General features: G+C 54.6%; 1 protein-coding gene across 1 annotated transcript; it reads left to right on the top strand.

Annotated features, from left to right (window-relative positions):
* The first annotated feature begins 6,578 nt into the window (after window positions 1–6,578).
* On the top strand, window positions 6,579–20,480 carry Lemd2 (LEM domain nuclear envelope protein 2). Its single transcript, XM_075979652.1, has 9 exons — window positions 6,579–7,388; window positions 9,277–9,317; window positions 11,412–11,487; window positions 13,289–13,365; window positions 14,305–14,384; window positions 15,710–15,855; window positions 16,613–16,714; window positions 16,786–16,888; window positions 19,267–20,480. Exons 1-9 carry the CDS (start codon window positions 6,626–6,628, stop codon window positions 19,415–19,417), a joined length of 1,539 nt encoding a protein of 512 aa, XP_075835767.1. The 5' UTR covers window positions 6,579–6,625; the 3' UTR covers window positions 19,418–20,480.
* Window positions 20,481–20,681: the final 201 nt, after the last annotated feature.

The following is a 20,681-nucleotide window of genomic DNA, read 5'->3' as shown; positions in this document are numbered from 1 at the left end:
GCACACCGGGCAGCTCACAACCACCTGTGACTGCAGCTCCAGGAGGATCTGACATCCTCTTCTGACCTCTGTGGGCACTGCACTCACTGGTTCACACCCACACACAGGCACACCTACATACAGGCACACACACCCAGGCACACACACTCACAAACATACACACAGAGGCACACACACCCAGGCACACACACTCACAAACATACACACAGAGGCACACACACACAGGCACACCTCCACACAGGCACACACACACAGGCACACACACTCACAAACATACACACAGAGGCACACACACACACAGGCACACCTACACACAGGCACACACACCCAGGCACACACACTCACAAACATACACACAGAGGCACACACACACACAGGCACACACACTCACAAACATACACACAGAGGCACACACACACAGGCACACACACTCACAAACATACACACAGAGGCACACACACACAGGCACACACAGAGGCACACACACTCACAAACATACACACAGAGGCACACACACTCACAAACATACACACAGAGGCACACTCACACAGGCACACACATTCACAAACATACACACAGAGGCACACACATCCACATACAGGCACACCCACATACAGATACACACCGAGGCATGCATATACACAGGCACACACACACATACACACACAGGCACACCCCCACACAAACACACACAGAGGCATGCACACACACAGGCATATACACATATACACACACAGGCACCCCCCCCACCCACACACAGGCATGCACACACACAAGCACACACACATACACATACACAGGCACACCCACTCACAAACATACACACACAGAGGCACACACACACAATTAAAAAAAATCTCAGGCTGGGAGGTGCTGGCAAATACCTTTAATTCCAGTACTTGAGAGGCAGAGGCAGGCAAATCTCTGAGTTCAAGGCCAGCCTGGTCTACACAGTGAGTTCCACGCTAGCCAAGGCTGCACAGAAAAATCCTATCTCAAAAAACTTTAAAAAAAAAAAAGATGGGGGCAGGAGAGATGGCTCAGAGGTTAAGAGCACTGGCTGCTCTTCCAGAGGTCCTGAGTTCAATTCCCAGCCACCACATGGTGGCTCACAACCATCTGTACTGAGATCTGGTGCCCTCCTCTGGCATGCGGGCATACATGGAGGCAGAATGTTGTATACATAATAAATAAATAAATCTTTAAAAAAAAAAAAAAATATCTCTAGCACAAGAGCTGAGGAGATGGTGCCACCATCTCAGTTCAGTTCCCAGCACCCACATAAAATCTGGGCACAGTGGCGTCCCCCTGTCATCCCTGTGCTGGGAAGGTGGAGACAGAAGGATCCCTGGGGCTCAATGGGGAGCCAGACTAGTCAGATGGGTGAGCCGCAGGATCAGTGGGGAGCGCACCTGAGGAAGATTCGTGATGTCACCTCTGCATGTGTGTGTGCACACACACGCGCAAATGCACATGCACACACATGTGCACCCTCAGGAACTGACCCTCCTCCCCCCCCCAGAGATTTACAAAGCACAGTGTGCAGGAACCCGCAATGATTTCAGGTGACTGAGAGGAGATTAGCCCCCAGTAGGCAGGAATGACACAGGACCCGGATCATAGTCGGGTGACGGGAACCTAGCCTCTCAGATGGAGATGATGAGGTGCTTTCTCGGCAAGCACGCTGGCGTGATTTCATAATTACTGAGGGACACGGATTAACCATGAAAGCGAAGAGTTAAAAGCAGAGAGTAATTGCCTGATATCCGCACTCTGTAATTTAGTATAATCTAATCATGGACAAAGCCCCAAAGAAAACTCTCTGAAAGCATGCATTTTCCTTCATACACAATTTGTTACTGACATTGGTAATACACTCCATTCCTCCAAAGAAAGGCAAGCCCACGACACCAATGTGTGAATGTGATCCAGCAAAGCAAGTGGCAGAGCTGCCAACTGAACGTGTTCTGGCCTTTCCCTGCAACTCTATTTACCTTTTTCTTACCACAGACTGGGAAAGAGATCACGAGGGCAGCCCCTCTTGCATAAAGTACTTATATGAGGAAACAAGAAGCCGGATCCTCCAGAGCCATGCCAGTCAAGATCTGAGCCCCACTTGGCACCCTTTTTCGACTGCACTTTCCCAGCATGCCCCATGCCCCCACACCTCCTGTGGGAAGCCAGAACAACCGATGGCACCAACAAGGTGGTCAAGAATTTACCCTGCGCACTACGGAGGATGGGATGGGTGTGCTGTTTCCTAGGGCCTACAGCAGGAGGAAAAACGGAACCATGAAAGATTTACGGCCATTGTTATGATGGCTTCTGTTGAGACAGGAAGAGCCTAGCAGGAGGGGAGCAGTGTGGTGGCCTTCTGGGGTTCCAACAACCCATCGCCTCTGCTGCTTGTGTGGATGTGGTTACTAAACATACACGGGCTCAGCATTTTGTCTTTCCTCTCGGCCTTCAATAAATCAAGAAGACTGGTCACGGCTGAAGCCATGCACCTGACACACACACACACATGCAGAGAGAGAGAGAGAGAGAGAGAGAGAGAGAGAGAGAGAGAGAGAGAGAGAGGCAGACCCCGTGGGAAAGGAAAGATGAAGACAGAGTTGGAACACCTGGGGCAGGGGCAGAGGGCACGCTGACAGGATTGGAGAACCATGGAGAAGGACCACGGTGATCTAAATTCCCAGAGAGGGTGAATAGGTCTGGAAGCTGAGGAAATGGGAATTCCATCTTTCTGATGGGTGGACAGGGAGCTGGGGGCAGATCCTGTATAAAGTGGTTTCTGCTGGGGTCTGGTGATATACTATGCTGAGGGCCATGAGACCTGGAAGGCCAGGCCAGAAACCACCCATGGAGGTAGAGGGTGAACCAGGGTAGCTGAAGCCTAACACTGAGCTCTAGGCTAGAGGGAGGTCAACAAGTAGGGTTTGCTATGGGCCATTTGGTCTGGGGTACGTGCAGGAGTGTCTAGCAGTATCCCTGTAACCAGGACAGTGGAGAAAGCCCTATGGTTACCATCATTGATGGTGGCCCCAGTCCTGTCCATGTTTTTTGAGCACCCTCAGATCCACTGTGATGAAACAGAGCGGAAGTCTGTGAAACACCAAACATCCACCGTGTTTAAGCATCGGTTTCAAAGCCTCTTAGAATGAATGTGCTCGGCCAGTCCTGACGCTGAGAGGCGTGTTCTTTATGGATTGAACTGCACAGCTGCAAGGAGCTGCACAAATGTTACCAACTCATTTGTCATGCAAACAGTGCTTCAGAAAGAAATAAAATACTATTATGTGGTATATGTGTTAGGCAATCACTATATCAAACCCATGGCAGGCCGTGCAAACACAGGCAGAGCGAAGGAAAACAACACTTGGTGAGAGAAATCGCACCACATGGGAGCAGCTAAGTCGGGGAGAAGGGGAGGTAACGGCAGAAGCCCGACCGAGCGAAAGCTGTAATTTTCCCAGCCATGCGGCCAGGTCTGAATACTCCTGGGGTAGAGCAAGTGGCAGAACGACGGAACCCTGACAGAGGAGCATGACCCAGAGTCCCAGGGAGGGTAGGGAGGGCCGTGGGGGCAGCAGTGAGTGCTGGGTAAAGCTGCAGGGAGAGCCTAAGGAGGAGGCTGGGAAGAGAACTGAATGATCATTGGAGCCACAGTAATTGCTAGGAGAAGGGAGGTGATGGACACGGGAGGGGAAGAGGGTGGTGGGAATAAGGCCATGAACTGTTTGTTTCCAGTTGCCACACTTCCCCTGCTTCTCTTCCGGATTCCCACTAAGACCTTTCACAGAACCAAACCACTGCCCCTGTCCCCAAGGCTCCCAACAGCTGCAAAGACTTGGGTGAGAGAGGAGGGTGTTCTGGGGCCCTGTCCTGAGGGCCTAACACAAATCACCTCTCCTAATCCTTGTAGCAGCCTCTGGGGATTCTGGGAAACAGGCTAGGAATGTTAATTGGGAATTAGCACACACTTGGTGGTTGCAGACTGGAAAACAAATTGCAAGGTTCTGCAGCTCATCCCCTAAATCATAGACTATAGGGGACAGGGGTCTCCCAACCCCATCTTTCATTGGAGTTCCACCAGGTGCCACAAAGTCTCTTCTGACCAAACTCATCTGCCCACGGGAGCCCAGGACACAGGAATCCTGTCTCCATGACCGATTTGGAGTTGCTTTGTAACAGATCTGTTGTGGAATATTACTTTAACTAGGCAAAGATGTGTTACACTTGTTTGTGTTGCATTTGTTTAACTATGTAAAGATGTGTTGCTGTTTTACCTTGCCTGCTTAAGGAACTTGATTGGTCTAATAAAAAGCCAAATGGCCAATAGCTAGGCAGTAGAAGGATAGGTGGGGCTAGTGAGCAGAAAGAATAAATAGGAGGAGGAAGGTAGGCTCAAGAGGAGAGCGAGGAGATAGAATGAGGGAGAAAAAAAGGGAGATTCTCAGGGCCAGACAGACAGACAGACAGACATGGAGTAGGACACACAGAAGGAAAGAAAGGTAAAAAGCCCTGAGGCAAACGTAGATGAAGAGAAACAGGTTAAAGTAAGTTATAAGAGCCAGTGGGACAAGCATAAGACTGAACATTCATAATTAACAAGTCTCTGTGTTTTGATTTGGTGTTCTGACAGTCCAATAAAGCCCGAAACACAGGTGTAGTGTCTGCACTATGGGGTGGTTCATGAGCTGGGCAAGGGGATGGAGATTGAAAACACACACAGAGACAGAGACACAGACACAGGCCATCCTTAAATTCCCCAAGAATGTCAACTTTATTGTGCTCCAGGGCAGCTTATATAGTGCCTTCCCTGACCAACAACCACGCCGTAGCTCCCGGGATCCTTCGGTTGCAAGCCACCAGTAACCACTCCCCTGTCTCGTGCTCAGAGCAACTGCAAGCACAGGAAAACAAGTTGTTTTGCTCAGAGCAGCTGCAAGCATAGTGAGTTGTTTACTGTGGCAGGCAAGGGGGTCACAGGAAATTCAGGGTCTGGGGGTCCACAGTCCCCAACACACAGGTCTTTCTTTAGACTGTCAGCTCCCAAATAATGACATGGAGGCTTTTTATTAAGTATGAAAGTTTGGCCTTAGCTTAGGCTTGTTCCCAACTAGCTCTTAAAACTTACATTTATGGCTGGGCAATGGTGGTGCACACCTTTAATCCCAGCACTTGGGAGGCAGAGGCAGGTGGATCTCTGAGATTTCGAGGCCAGCCTGGTCTACAAGATCTAGTTCCAGGGCAGGCTCCAAAGCTACTGAGAAACCCTGTCTCAAAAAACAAAACAACAACAACAACAAAAACAAAACAAAACTTACATTTATATTAACCTAGGTTGTAGTGAGTCTTTCTTGTTGGACTGCCAGCCCCCAGTAATGACACAGAGACGTGGCCGTTAGCTGAGGCTTGCTCCCAACTAGTTCTTACAACTTAAATTGGCCTGTTTCTATTAGTCTGTGTTCTGTCACAGGCATTTTACCTCTCTTCCATTCTGTACATCAGCTTGCTCTGCTTCTCACTGGTGTCTTCCCCAGCGCCTCAGATTTCCGACTAGCTATTGGCTCTTCAGTTTTTTTGTTAAGCCAATCAGAAGACACCTTTCACAAAGTGTGATCAAACAGCCCACAATACTACAGTTCTGCCACTGTGGCTTGCTACCTTCCCTCAGTGCTGTAAGTCCACCTTCCTCCCTGTCTGTCTTCCCAAAGTTCCTATTTCTGCCTGGAAGTCCTGCCTAGCTATTGGCCATTCCTCAGGCAGGTGGGGTAAACAGAGACATCTTCACACAGTGTGATCAGTATCCTGCAACCTTACCTCTGTGGCCACTGAGGACCAGTCTGTCCCGGAGCTGCACTTTAAAACACCATATGTTCTATATACTTATTATATAATTGTTGGTTTTATTTTATGCATGAGTGTTTTGCCCACATGTGCACCATATTCATGCAGTATCTGTGGAGGCCAGAATCAGATCCACTGGAACTGGAGTTACCAATGGTTGTGAGACACCATTTACGTACTGGGACCCAAACCCAGTTCCTCTGCAAGAGTAGCAAGTGCCCTTAACTGCAGAGCCATCTTTCAAACCCGCAAGGTTTTGATGTTCACTGTTGACCAAGTGCGTGTCTGAAGGAGTCAAGATAAGGGCTCAGAGAGCCTGGCATATACTCCACCACCCAAACCACGCCCAGTCACACACAGCCCCCACTCCCACCCCGAGACTGACAGGGATCATGATCTATTGGCGTTTGCTTTCTTACACCTTTGAGAAGCTCATCCATAACATAAATCAGCATTTTATTGAATATATACCACACGCTAACACTATATTAGGATCAAATATTAACACCGCTAGGTCTAACAGACAAAGGAAAACTAGAGGGCGGGGGATGAGTTGAAAATACCCCCACCACCGCCAAAAACGACCAAACCAACTCTTGGACCTTCTCATCATGGCGGACCTGGCCGCCAGGTTCCGCCCTTCCCAATATGGCGCCCAAACCCGACCTTCCCATCATGGCGCGCGGCCCCGCCCGCTCTGCCGCGGCTGCCGGCGGGAGCAGTTCCGGGTGCGGTGCGCGCCGGGGGCGGGCGAGGGGGCGGTGTCCTGGCCATGGCCGGCCTGTCGGACCTGGAGCTGCGGCGGGAGCTGCAGGCCCTGGGCTTCCAGCCAGGCCCCATCACCGACACCACTCGGAACGTCTACCGCAACAAGCTGCGCCGCCTGCGGGGCGAGGCCCGGCTGCGCGACGACGAGCGGCTGCGGGAGGAGGCCCGGCTGCGCGACGACGAACGGCTGCGGGAGGAGGCCCGGCCTCGGAGCCCCGAGCGGCCGCGGGAGGAGGCCCGGCTCCGCGAAGAAGCGCCGCTGCGCGCGCGGCCCGCCGCGTCCTTCTTGCGGGCGGAGCCCGGGCTCTCCCCGCCGGCCTCGAGCGCGGCCCCCGACACCTCAGGGCCTTACGGCGACTTCGGGGCCTCCGCCTCTCCCTGGGCCCGAAGCCGCGGCCTCGCCTACCCCGCCCGCCCCGGGCCGCTGCGGCGCCGCGCCTCGGTCCGGGGCAGCTCCGAGGAGGACGAGGATGCCCGGACGCCCGACAGGGCCGCCCTGGGCCCGACCCGCCACTGGTGGGCCCCGTCCTCGGCCTCTGCGCGGCCGCCCTCCGCGCTCCTCCGCGCCGACGCGCGCCCCGGCCCGAAGGCCACGCGAACGGGCTCCGCGGGCGCCGTGCGGGCCCGACCTGAGGCGGGCCGGCGCCTGGAGCGCTGTCTGTCGCGCCTGCTGCTCTGGGCCAGCCTGGGGCTGCTGCTCGTCTTTCTGGGCATCCTCTGGGTGAAGATGGGCAAGCCCTCGGCGCCGCAGGAGGCGGAGGACAACAGTACGTCCCGGGCCGGCAAGGGGATGGCTCAAAGGCACCGACTGCCTCTCACTTTCCTCCTTCCAGCGTCTGCAGCACTTTGGGCTCCACTTTATCTTCCTTTCTGCTTCCTCTCCCCGCTAGTGTCTCCCTTTCAGCCATGGCTAGGGGCAGGTTGAGTTCTTCCACAGCCTCTGGAAAGCAGAGAGCTACACGCCTACTCCTGACAGACAGGCCCACTCCTTGCCCCTCGATTTCCTTCCCTTCTCACCTCCTGCTCATTCACACGACAACCCCTTTGAAGGCTCCAGAGAATCGCCCGGCGCCTGGGAGTGCCAGGTTGTGCCCTGAGCTTTGTAGCGCCAAAAAAACCAGGCCTTCATCTGTCCAAAGGATTCTAGCCCTGCCTGTGGCACAGGTGTGGGAGAGTCTGCGCTTAAACTGATCCTACCAATGGGGTGCTTAAGGCTGTGCTGGGAGAGGGCCTGTGAGCCAGGCAGCTTACCAGACATCTCTGCCCACACTCAGGTATATGACTCCACATCCCTGGAGGGGTGCAGGAGACAGCCGAGGATTGGGGTTTCCAAAGGGAAGCTGCCTGTTACCCTTGATTCTAACAGAAGAAAAAAGTTTTCGTGATAGTTCCCTCCTCTGCTCTAGGGGGATATATTTCAGGTCTCATGTCAGACAAGCATGCTACCACTGAGCTACACTCGCCAGCCAACTTCTGAAAATGATTTTGAAGCAGGGGCTCCCTAGGTTACCTAGGCTAGTCTTGAACTCACTTTGTGATTCAGGATGGCTTTGAACCTATGATCTTGCCTTAACTTCCCCTAGCTGAGTCACCAGGCCCAGACCATTTTATAACAAATCTAGGTATAAAAGGAAACTTGAGTTCTCTGGTTGCTAATATTCTTTGCGAAGCATGAAGGTGGTTAATACTCTTGCCAGCCTTGAGTCAAACTCAAGTCTTTCCATGCCTAGTAGGAATGGCTGGCCCACTGTGGCAGGTGTTGAGGTAAATGGCTGTTTGGGCTAACGCCCACAGGACTGCTCCACCGTGGCTGGAGCTGCTTATCAGCTTGGAATAGTGTATCGGCCTCCTAGAGATCTGCCGACCTGATGCCAGCGCACTGTGCTGGGCTGTGGCCATTCCGGACCTCACCTCGTGCTGTGCTGCTCCTCGCTGCTTAGGATGATTCAAGACAAGCTTTGAGAATTCATAGCCAGGATTTCCTAGAGTTCCCTCCTAAAATAGTATTCTTACTTGGCATACTGTCGTTTATGGTGCATAAGACTTGTCTGTATGTTGTCTTGAGCCTAACTCCCTGAGTTAAGTGGGGAAGGCCATTGTTTTTATTTTATGCATATGGGTGTTTGGCCTACTGTGCATCTATACCACATGCATGCAGTGCCCAAGGAGGCCAGAAGAGGGCATTGGATTCTCGGACCTGGAGTTAGAGATGGGTGTGAGCAGCCATATGGGTGCTGGGAATCGAACCCACGTCCTCTGCAAGAGCAGACAACATCCTCTCTGTAGGCCAAACTGACCTCAAACTTGTGGCAGCCCCCTCCTTAGCCTCCTAAGTGCTGGGATTACAGCTGTGTGCACTCCCTTTTAGGAAGGTCCGGGGGACCCCATTTCACAGATAAACAGGTGCCAAGGGGTTAAATCACCCAAGAACTTGGCGCTCATTTGCAGCCCGAATGAGGTCCCAGCTCTCCATGTCCTGGTCCAGCACGGGAACCCCTTGGGTCTTCCTGTCCGTCTGTACATGCGTCAGTGTGGGATGGCGTCTTCCCGGCTCCACTTCGTGTCGGCCAAGTTTGGCTTCCCTTGGATTTTGAGAAGTCTCTGTTGTCTTTTGAGTCCCACCGCTAATCTCTGCCTTTCTTTTCTTGATCTCAGTGAAATTGTTGCCGGTGGACTGTGAGAGGAAAACAGATGAGGTGAGTTTCTCTGCCGTTTTTTACTCTTCTGAAGACTCGAGCCTCTGCCGGGAGGTAAACTCCCGGGTCATAATAGGATCCTTTTCAGGGAGAGCTTCCCAGATTGTACCAGAATCACATCGTGTTCTGTGAGGTCTGTGTCAAACTGAATATGGAGGACTGAGCTCCTCAGATCCAGTCCTGGGCTTCTTACAGATGCTCGCCTATCAGTGGGAGTATCCGAGGTGGTTCAGGGCCTGGGGGTTGGCGCACCTCTCCAGCCCACTGGCGTGGAATGCAGGGCTGCTGGTGGCTAACATGAGATCTCAGGGTTGCCCTTCCTCAGGTGTGCATCTGTCTTCCTGGCAGTGTTCTGATTGCAGATTTGACACATCAGGGGGCCAGTTGAGGGGAATTAGCCCTCTTAGCCCATGTTTCGATTTGTTTTATGAAGCCCTCACATTCCCCACAAATAATGTTTAGGGAAGGAGAGTGGCCCCGGCCTATGAATCATGTGACAGCATTCACGCACAGCCAGGAAGCCGGTTCTGTGATGGTCTGAGGAGGAGAGGAGGCAGTAAATTTTCAGGTCATAAATCCACCAGGAGGAGGCGCGTGCTACTAGAGGGCATGACTTAGTGCTCTAATTATTAAGTGTGGGTGCCAGGCCCCTGCAGCCAGGGGCTAGCGAAGGTAGGGCACCCGCATTGGCTCTTCTGTTAATGAAGGGCAGCCTGCTGCAGATACCCTGGTTTTATTACCTTGGCTTCTGACGTGTCCTGTTTGCGGGTGGTTTACGACGTTCCTTTATTGCTGTCATCCACCAACCATTTTTGCTTCCCAGTTGTTCTGCAAAACCAGGCTTGTAATAAGTTTAATCTGCTCTCATCATAAAGCTGGCCTGGTGATTACACAGTGCGCTCCAGAAGCAGGCAGCCAGAGAGGACAAACGCAAGAACAAGAACACTAGAGCTTTCTACCAGGACCCTCTGTCCTTAGTTAGAACAGGCTCTTTGTCCTAGTCCTTCCTGCTCTGCAGAGGTGGGAGACCTCAAGGGAAAGGCACATTTGGTCCGGTCCTTCTGTGAGCCAAGATCTGCGTGCCCAGACAGACGCCCTGCAGGTCCCTGCTGGACTGTGCCAAGCTGCTCCCTTCCACTGACTGGCGCTCTGGGCTTTGGGCTCTAGACTTTGAGGATTTGTAACCAATCCTACATCTGCGATAGGACAGCCATAGCCACACAAGATTCATTTTCTGCTTGCTTTGGGCACAGTTGGCCTTCATGGCAGGTGGGCCCAGGAGCAGGCAGGCAGGGACATACTTTTTGGCCCCAGTGAGGTTCTTGCTGAGTTTCTTTTGGGTGGCCTGGTTCACCCAAAATCCAGACAGGTATTTAAGTATCAGCTAAGTGTTCTTAGTCTTGTCGGCAGCAGAGGATTCTGACACTTTTTCTTTCTGCCTCTGCTGTGGAGAATGTAGGGACAGGCTGGGAGTGGGTGTGTTGTCTTAATCTGGCCGTCTTCTGTCTGGTACCATCTGCCTGTTTCCTCTGGGTCGTGTCAGCCCGTGCAAGTGGTTTGTACGTGAGCTCACGTGGAGTCCCTCTGCAGTCCCCACTCAGGCAAGGCCCCATGCTTCCCACGGTCACTGACATTCCGCACTGTCCCCTCTAGTCTCTGCAAGCTGTGGTGCCAGTCCTTGCTCTTCCTTCTCAAGAAGTCGAGCTAGAGCCAGGGGTAGCCATCCCTTTGTTACTGTCTTTATGCCGCAGAACCGAGTCTCCCTGCCAGCCCTCTGCAGATGTATTTCTCCCATGTAGAACTAGGAGGTGGGGCTGGGTGTGCGCAGTTGGTGAAGTGATGCCTAGCGCGCTTGAGGCCCTGAGCCCCATCTCCAGCACTGCATACACCAGGCTTGGCACAAGACAGTGGAGACAGGAGCACAAAGATCAGTTTAGTTACATAACCAGTTCACGGCCAGCCTGCTCTACTTCACACTGTGTCTCAGAAAACAAAAAAGAAAGCCCTAAAGCGTAGAGGTGTTCCTTGTTGTCCAGATGGACATGGCAGTGTGACTGCAGACCCTGGCAGACCCTTGACTGTTCTGCCTTTCAGTTCTGCCAGGCCAAGCAGAAGGCGGCCTTGCTGGAGCTGTTGCACGAGCTGTACAACTTCCTGGCCATCCAAGCAGGTGAGTAGCCCCCAGCCCTGCAGTGCCCCCCAGCCCTGGAGTGCCCCAGTCAGTCTGGCCAAGACAGCCCACCACTGCCAAGCCTCAGTTTCCTACCCACCACTCAAACTCATTGTTCCCAGCATTGTGGGCGTGCAGTATAGACCTGGATCTCCCTTCTCCTTTAAGGCTTTAGGTCCACCAACACATGGGCCTCTTAGCAGGTACAAGATTTTGCCTCCCCCTACTTGCTAAGGGGCCCTGTGTTGGTTGGAAGGGAGCAGGCCTTGGAAGACCCCTGGACCTGAGGCACTGGTCTCGGTCTCCTTGTTTGTAGGAAGGCCCAGGTGGTCTGTGGCAGCCTGCCGTAGGGCTGCTCCACTCTATGCTAGTTCTCAGCTCCCGTCACCTCCCTTATGCCGTCCAGGGCCTTGGCCCCTGCTGCCCTCAAGGCAAGGGCTGAAGTTCACTGTTGCCGAGAGGAAATAGGAAGTACACCTTTCCCTTCCCCTGCTAGAGATGAGCCATGGCCTGGGTGTTGTCCTGGCCCTGGTAGGGTATGAAGTGGATGCTTGTGTTCTTATAGGACAATGGGCCACGCTGCAGGGAGCAGTGACATAGCCAGAGCTGTCAGGAAAATACTCTGCCAGCACAGCTCGACCCGGGTGTGTGTGTGCAGGGAGGGGCAGGCAAGGACACCAAAATGACAGGCAGTAATGGGCAGGAGAATAGGGAGTAGTGTTAGGAAGTCAGGTGTCAGGCCACAGGAGCCCAGTCCAGCAGGCTAGGCCATGACGTGCTGTGAGAGCCGGCTTCCCAGAAGACAGAGGCCCAGCGGCTGGATGATGCTGTGTCATTAAAGCAGAAATCATCTTTAAGCCTCATTGGCCAAGCTCTGAGATGGAAAGAGGACAGAAGAAACCAATCAGGGCTTGAGGGGCCCAGCCAGGGCAAGGCTAGTCCAGGTGTGGCAGGAGGATCAAAGCAGCTGCCTCAGCCTCAGAAAACGCAGGGCCAAGAGCAGTGTTGAAGTAGGAAGACTTGGCTGTGTTAGAGACAAGTCAAAAACTGCTCCTTTCTCCAGTGCACATACACATACACCCCTTGGCCAGGCTGAGCCTCCAGGCGAGGCTGTGCATGAGTGTCAGACACCTTGTATGTGCCTCATCCTATGCCGTCCCTGCAGAGCCTGGCGGGAAGCCCTGTGGAGGAGGGCCTGCAGCCGCAGCAGCAGCAGCACGCTTAGGTCTGCTGCGGCATCTCAAGAGGTGTCTTTAGCCCAGGCCTTGAAGGCTGGCAGGACAAGGTGGGGCAGCCTCTCGGGTGCTTAGAGGAGCTGCCCTTGGCATGTCAGCTGACGCCCCACAGACTCTCATCTTTCCCGGGTCCCTTCTGGACATCACTCCCCAGGATCTCTAACAATGGGCTTGGCTTCCAGGTTCCAGCGTGTGTCCGGATCAGAGTCTGGTGGCCGCCTCCCGCCCGTCTTTTCCCAGGCTGTGTGTATTTATAGTGCCATTCCGCGCTCTGTCTGATCCTTCTAGGATCAGCCGCAAACAGACTTCGGCATTGGGCAGCTTTTCAGTCATTTAATGCAAATCGCTGCTCTGCTTTGCAGGTCAGGCTTTAATGATCTGGAATCGATCCAAGCTAAGTGGCTTTTGATCTTGCTGCAGAGTGAAGATGCCCCACAGAAGCTGGGTGCCGCTGGACCAATGCTCCTGATCAGAGCTGATGGCTTGATTCTCTGTATTTTTAGGCCCTTTCCGAGGGTTTGGTTTTTCACCTCTTCTCTGTTTGAATGTGTCTTTCCCCCCCCTAGGTAATTTTGAGTGCGGCAATCCAGAGAAGCTAAAAAGCAAATGCATTCCTGTTGTGGAGGCTCAGGAGTACATAGCTGTGAGTAGGCTGACTGCTGCGTCCTGCAAGGCTGCAGCTTCCTGTTGATTTGTCGGGCCCTGCACTGCTGCGCCCTGCAAGGCTGCAGCTTCCTGTTGATTTGTCGGGCCCTGCACTGCTGCTCCCTGCAAGGCTGCGGCTTCCTGTTGATTTGTTGGGCCCTGCACTGCTGCTCCCTGCAAGGCTGCGGCTTCCTATTTTTTCCTTCCCTTGTTGTTTTGTATTTGCTTTGCTGCTTTTGATTTTCTTTCTTTTAGATTTAGTGGATCATTGGGCCACCATGGAGGGGACTGTGCCCCAGGGCTAGTCTTGCTGAGTGTGGGCAGGTGGTCTGGTCCAACCTGAGGCCCCTTCACCAGCTGAATGGCCATGGCAGGCAGCCCCTCCTTCATAGGACCTCAAAGAGTCCTCAGGCCTGCCCCTTGGGAGGCATACCTGCCCTCTGTCTCCTGTCCTCTGTGACTCCTTTTGGCTGCTCAGCTTCCATTTGCCTTTCTTTGTGCCTCTGTGTGGTAGAATTATATAGCTTCAGGGTTTGTAGGGTCTGAAGGGCGGTGTAGTTTAATTTCACCTCATGGATGAGGAAACTGAGGTCTGTAGAGGGCCAGGGAGTTTCGGAGGCTGCATAGCTGGGACCAGCCTCCAACCCTGGTGCTATTTTGTGTCCCCCCCCCCACTCCTCTGGTGCCGGCTGTGCCTGCTCGCTGGCTGCTGCTTCAGCCTTTGCTTAATGCCTTCCTTGCCGCCTCAGACCTGCCTTGTTTGCCCGCTGTGCTTTGCATCATCCTCTTGGCCTTCTTCCTCCCAGCTTGCCGTCCCTGCCTGTTTTCTGTGCATGAGCATGTGGTGGGCACGGGAGAGGGCTTTGCAATCCAGCCTCAGAATCTTGTCCTGGCAGCTGCATCTGAGGCAGAACTAACCCCATCTTCCACCCCACAGAATGTGACCAGCAGCCCCTCTGCAAAGTTTGAGGCCGCGCTGACCTGGATACTGAGCAGCAACAAGGACGTGGGCATCTGGTGAGTGTAGCTGAGCTGCCACTGTCCTCCCCGTGCGGACTTCTTCACGTACCCAAGGCCTGGAGCAAGACAGCAGAGGGCAGGCACGGTGCTGCAGACTAGGGAGCAGCACCGCTCAGTCCAGATGTTGGGGTCCGAGCCTGCTAATTTATCTGTCAGTCCTTCCTCTGGTAGCTGCCGCCAACCAGCTCACCGAGGAAGGAGATTGTCTGCCTTGCTCTCACTCAGTATGGAGATGCCTTGGGAAGTGCTGACTTCTCTTCTGACCAGGCAGTTTACCTGAGTTTCCATTGCTAGCGAGCACTATTAGCAAAGGTAGCGGTGGGGAAGGAGCCCCCAGCCTGTGCCAAGCAGCCCTGAAGATGCCTGCCCTGCGAAGGTGCGGGACCGCACAGTCTCCTCCATAGCTCTTTGTCAGAATCTCTGTTCCGGTTCCAGCTCCTGATATTAACACACACTCTGGGGTTTTGTTCTCTTTTTCTCTAATCCACCCAAATTACTAATTCCATCACACTGCATCCACACAGCCCCTTGGCGGCTCGGCCTAAAGCTCGGTAACTGGATGCGTGGCACGATTAAGATCCAATGGCTTAAAAGCAGCTGCCCTGAGCGGCTGAGCGATTTTCCTGTGTTGAGAAAGGCAGAGGAGAATACGGATTTTCCCCTCCGCAGCACGCACTGGAGCTGCCAGCACCGAAGAATGATGACACTTGCCTTTTCCTGCTGGGGAAGGCAGCTGGAGGGTGGCAGAGCAAGCTCAGACAGCCATGATGAAAATGGGGCGTCACGTAGCAGCCATTTCAGAGAGAGCATGGGGTGGGCATCGGTGTCCCTGCAGATCCTCACATGCCTCACCAACCGCTTGGCTCAAAGCAGGGTGCCAGGGTCTGGTGGATCCCAGTTGCCATGGGCCTCACGGGTTACACTTAAACAGCTTTCGCGCCTGCTCCTCACAGAGGGAGAGCGCTGCTGCCCAGCTTACATCTTTCAGTTCCACACTCCTGCAAAGCCAGGGATTCAGTAACACATTTTCGTTTCTCTGTGCTGGGAGGTGGGGTCCAATTTATAGCTTAATCTTCTGCACGCTGAAAGCGGCTGCCAAAGACCCGGCAGAGGTGGACGCCTCGTCAGCGGCAGGGGTTCAAGCTCGCTGCCGTCTTTAAAGCTGCTGCTTCCTAAGTAGCCAGTGTGGGGCTTGCAGGAAGGAGCACAGCCAGGCCCTTCAGGCTGCTCTGAGCAAGGGAGGCCCCAGCCCTCCATGGTGGCCTTGCCTGCAGGCTAAGGTGAGATTAGGCCAGCACGTTTACTGCCCCGTCTTGTTTCAGGTTGAAAGGGGAAGACCCGTCTGAGCTGGTGACGACAGTGGACAAAGTGGTCTGCCTGGAGTCTGCCCGGCCCCGAATGGGTGTTGGCTGCCGCCTGAGCCGTGCCCTGCTCACTGCCGTCACCCACGTGCTCATCTTCTTCTGGTGTAAGTCCTTGCTGCCTGCCATGCTCTCCTGTCCCTTCCCATCGTGCCTCTTGCCGGCAGCCCAGCTCAGTGGCTGCCTGAGCATGAGGAACGAGTCAGGCACCGAAGGGTCATTTCACCTCATGCTCCTGGGAGCTAGCTAATAAAGCAGGAGCTGAACAGAACGGCCTCGGCTTTGGCTGTCTGTACCCTCATGGACTCATGGCTAGATCTGTAGCATAGCTTACATAGGAAAGGGAACCAACAGCCTCTGGAGAGGAGTGGGCCCTGTGGGAGTCGGCCTCTGCTGCTTCCAGTGGCCCAGGCAGATTCCCAGTGCTCAGACCAGCTCCCTGCAGGAGCAACAGGGCAAACATCTGCAGAAGTGAAAGCAGAGTGGATGCAGACTGCAGGAGATAAGGGAGCCTGGTTGTCTCCTTCCAGTGGTAGCTGGGTCTCTAAAAGGAACAGCTGGGGCACGGAGATCATAGACTGCCTCATGCAGTGCCTCCCCTGGGCCAGGTGTTATCACCAGCTGCAGCCTCTCAGAACACAGGCCTGGCAGTATGTTTGTATGTAGTTCCAGCCTCAGAACACAGGCCTGGCATGTATGTTTGCACGCAGCACAGGCTCCAGCCTGTGAGGGAGAAGATGATGTGAGTTCAGGATGGGCTGAGGTCTGGGTACCTGGGACCCTCAGGTGATAGCCGCTGGAGAAAGATAATCACTTTGTAGCCTGTCCTTGCTCAGGAAGTGATGGTGTTCCGTTGTGTTTCAGGCCTGGCCTTCCTGTGGGGCCTCCTAATCCTTCTGAAGTACCGATGGCGGAAGCTAGAGGAGGAAGAGCAGGCCATGTACGAGATGGTGAAGAAGATTATAGGTGCGTGTCCCCTGGCGGAAGGGTGCCTGCACCTGCTGGGCTGCTGCTGACCACTTCCCTCTCTCCCGTAGATGTGGTCCAGGACCACTATGTGGACTGGGAGCAGGACATGGAGCGCTACCCGTATGTGGGCATCCTCCACGTGCGAGACACCCTCATCCCTCCACAGAGTCGGTGAGTCCTGCTGCTGGGGGAGGCCCACTGAGACCCATGGCAGGGAGCCATGTGACTAGCCTCCTGGGAATTGCGGCCTGCCCCTTGCCTGCTTGACTCAGAGTGGCAGAGGAGCTAGACAGGAGGGCAAGGGGCATCAGCCGCACCTCTGCAGACTGCCAGTTGGGCTCTAGCCAACATGCTGAGGCTGAGTCCTAGTCCCTCGGTGGTTGCAGCTGCAGGGGTCTCCTTTTCCTGTGAGTCCCGCCTGGATGCTGTCTGCATACCTTGTGTTTGTAAGGTGGTGGCCACCAGCAGCCACAGCAGTGTCTGCCTTGTCCCAGCTGACAGGAGCAGTGGACTTCAGGCACTGTCTTCCAAGCAAGAGCAAACCTCCTGTCAGCCTTTGGGCACACCCCTTTTGTGGTTCCCTTGGGCCAGCATTAGTTTGCCTCTGAGTTGGTCACTAACCAGGGGACAGAGGGAGCTTTTCGGGCTCTATGACCATGACCACGAAATTGTACACCTGCTGGAGTGGATGGGGCACCCAGCAGGGTGTCCCCCCCGCCCAGTGTCAGCATAGACTGCAGCCCATCAGAGTAGACTAGGTTGTTCTCTAGCTGACTGTCACCTGCCATACGTCCCCTGAGCTCGTGTGGCCTCCACACACACACACTATCCTGGTGCTAAGAGAGGGTTGCATGGAAGGGAGGGGAAGCCCAGGCTTTGGGAATTGAAAGGACTTACTCGAGACTGCTGTGGTAGCGTTCTGTGTGCTCCCCCCAGGTCTTGTCACCTACTGAGACTGCTATGGTAGCTTCTGTGTGCTCCCCCCAGGTCTTGTCACCTACTGAGACTGCTGTGGTAGCTTCTGTGTGCTCCCCCCAGGTCTTGTCACCTACTGAGACTGCTGTGGTAGCTTCTGTGTGCTCCCCCCAGGTCTTGTCACCTACTGAGACTGCTGTGGTAGCTTCTGTGTGCTCCCCCCAGGTCTTGTCACCTGTGTGTCACCTTTCTGTGTAGCCACTGGCAGAAGAGTCTCACTTAAGCCCAGGCAGGCCTTGAACTGATAGTCATCGTGCGGTAGCTTCCTCAGTGTGGTGTGACCAGCGGCCACTGTGCCCTGCTTGTGAGCCATTTTAAACCGGTGCTGCTGCTGGGTTTAGCGGCAGCATGCTTTTCTGGTGAGCAGAAGTCCTGGCTGCTCTCCAGCAACATGCATACATCTGGCAGGGAGTCCCTGTCCACAGGAGCCACTGCTGCTCCTAGAGGTCAGCTATGGGTCCTCAGGTGACTCTATCTCTCAGAGGAATCCATTCGCTGCACCTAGACTCCTGCTGGGAGTTGTGCAGCCAGCCAGTCTAAGCCTTGTTCTCATACAATGGGATTCCACAGCCTGGCAGAGGGCTCCCCTGTAGCTGTCCACCCCCACACATGGGTCACTTGCTGTGCACTGTGGAAGACCCAAAGTCTACACCCTGGTGGAGCATTAGAGAAGGAAGCATAGGAAACCATGTGACACTGGGCAGTTCCGGGTCCTTGGAAAGGGGACAGATGCTGAGGAGGTGGCCCTGCCCTGGTACTCTGCTGCAGCCAGGTCACCCACATCACAGGCTTGCTCAGCGCATAGCTGAACATAGGGGTCTGAGCGCTACCAGGAGTCTCACCACCGCAGTATGACCCATCTCCTGGGCAACCTGTCTGCCAGGATAAGGGCACACCTAGGAGACTGGTGGAGATGTGAGGAGCTGGCCGGGAGCTAGTCAGTCCCTTCCTGTGGATGAGGCACTGCATCCTTAGGGACCTGGCGTAAAGGTTGGCGTCTTCATCCTTCAGGCTTTTTCTTTTGACTGTAGCATTGGCCTGCCAAAGGCAGAGGCCGTCTGGCTCCCACGGAGAAATGACTTTCTCCATTGTCCTCTCTCTGGAGGCCCTGCCCCCACACATGGGGACGGTGGCCTTGGTACCACTGGGGCCGTAAAGGGAAGATATGGCACTCATATACACCCCGTCATGGAACCTCTTTGTTAGGAAGGGGAACCTACAGAGCAGGAAGTTGCCCCCGGTTCTAACTCCCGGAGAGGTGTCTCCTTACTCAGAGGCTTCACTTGGCCTTCCCCCGCAGTGCTAGTACTGGACGGCTCTGATAGGCAGCATGCTGGACTTGGGTGCAGCCTCCACAGTGCAGGTTAGCTGGTGAGCGAGGCACAGTCCCCACGTGGACCTGGGTGCCCACCACTGCCAGCTCCTTCAGGCCCTTGTGCTAAAGCTGTGGAGTTGGTAGAGCAGTGCTCTGCTCTCCAGCTGGACAGGTGCAGCGAGCCTCTAGAAACACCCTTCTGTGGGACAGGTAGGCCATGCCAGCCTGATGCCTCCTGAGCTCTACCCTCCCATTGCAGGCGGCGCATGAAGCGCGTGTGGGATCGTGCTGTGGAATTCCTGGCTTCCAATGAATCGCGAATCCAGACCGAGTCCCATCGTGTGGCGGGGGAGGACATGCTGGTGTGGAGATGGACTAAACCTTCCTCCTTCTCTGACTCAGAGCGATAGGAAAGGGCCTGCTCCAGCCAGCCTGGCCTGGCCACCCAGCTGGGGCAAGGGCACAGACAGACCTTCGGTGCTCATTCACACCTGCCTTGATTGCCTTCCTGGTCTCAGTTCTAGGACGTGTGGGCTTCCTTAGGGTAGCAGGGAGAGCAGGGTGAAGCTCCTCTATGCCAGTCTTCCTGACAGAAAGGGGAGAAGGGCTGGCTCTCCCTGGATGGCAAGACTGGCAGTGGTTGGAACCCTGGAGGTTCCCAGAAAGCCAGACAGCAACCCCACGTTTGGGAGGTGGGTCGGGTGGTGGGCTGGGGCAGCAGGGGAGCGGTGGCACTTGGTCCGCGTGCCTTTGCAGTATTTTCCAGGGAGCTTGAGGGTGAGGGAGGAGTCCTGTCCTGCTGCTGCATGGGCCTCTTTATCCGAAAGGGGAAGATGCTAGCCGGTGAACCAGCTGTAGGGACGGAATAGGTGGCCAGGATCTGGAAAGGGTGGAGGGTCCAGCCCCAGCTGCCTGGGCCTCAGTGCCTCTCCAGATGAAAAGTCAGCCCTGAACCAGGGCGGAGCCTCAGCCTCCTGCAGGCTCACCACCTTATTTTACTGTGACGACGCCTCTCCTGGCTGTTGAGCTGGAACAGGGCACAGGTGGGGTGCAGCATTGTGGCTGCACACTGCCCCCTTCAGGCTACATGGAGCAGCGTGGGCCATTAGCCTGCTGTGCAGTAGAGGGCCTGCTCCGACACACCCAATGGGGAGCCTCATTAGCTGAGAGGTAGACTCCAGCAACTCCTCCAGCCAGCCTCACCCACAGCCCAGGAGGGCGGCGGTGGGTGTGAGGCACACCTGCCTCCAAAGGCACAAACGCCCGCTCTCAGACCTGTCACCGTTCTGTTTCTTAATAAAGCACCATCTCCACTTAGCAATATCTCATTTGCTTGTGTCTGGGTGATCAGCAGGACTGGGGTCTGCGCAGGGGCCTGTGGCAAGGCCTGTTTTCCTGTTCAGGCTCCAGCTAGAAGAAGCTTTTGTATTGGGGTGGGACTATTGGAAGAATAAAATATTTATTGAAAATGGATGTGGTTTTGTTCATAATGCTTTCCCTTTCTCCCCAAAGCAATGTTGAGTAATGAGAAGGCTGGTCCAGGCCATGCTGCTTTGGCAATGGGCTTCAGATACGCTGCATGAAGCGGCATGAGCCCCATCCAAGGTTCCCGGGAGTACTGAATAGCCCCGGAGGGGAAAGCCAACAGAGCTGGCATGCTCCTACATCCAGGCC

Source organism: Microtus pennsylvanicus, chromosome 7, assembly GCF_037038515.1.
Source record: "Microtus pennsylvanicus isolate mMicPen1 chromosome 7, mMicPen1.hap1, whole genome shotgun sequence".
Taxonomy (NCBI): domain Eukaryota; kingdom Metazoa; phylum Chordata; class Mammalia; order Rodentia; family Cricetidae; genus Microtus; species Microtus pennsylvanicus.
Note: the sequence above shows the minus strand (reverse complement) of the source record. Positions and strands in the feature narration are given on the sequence as shown.

Coding starts and splice junctions, on each gene's coding strand:
- Lemd2 (XM_075979652.1), top strand. CDS start 6,626: ATGGCCGGCCTGTCGGACCTGGAGCTGCGGCGGGAGCTGCAGGCCCTG. Junction 9,318..11,411: donor GTGAGAGGAAAACAGATGAG/GTGAGTTTCTCT, acceptor TCTGCCTTTCAG/TTCTGCCAGGCCAAGCAGAA. Junction 16,715..16,785: donor GATGGTGAAGAAGATTATAG/GTGCGTGTCCCC, acceptor TCTCTCCCGTAG/ATGTGGTCCAGGACCACTAT.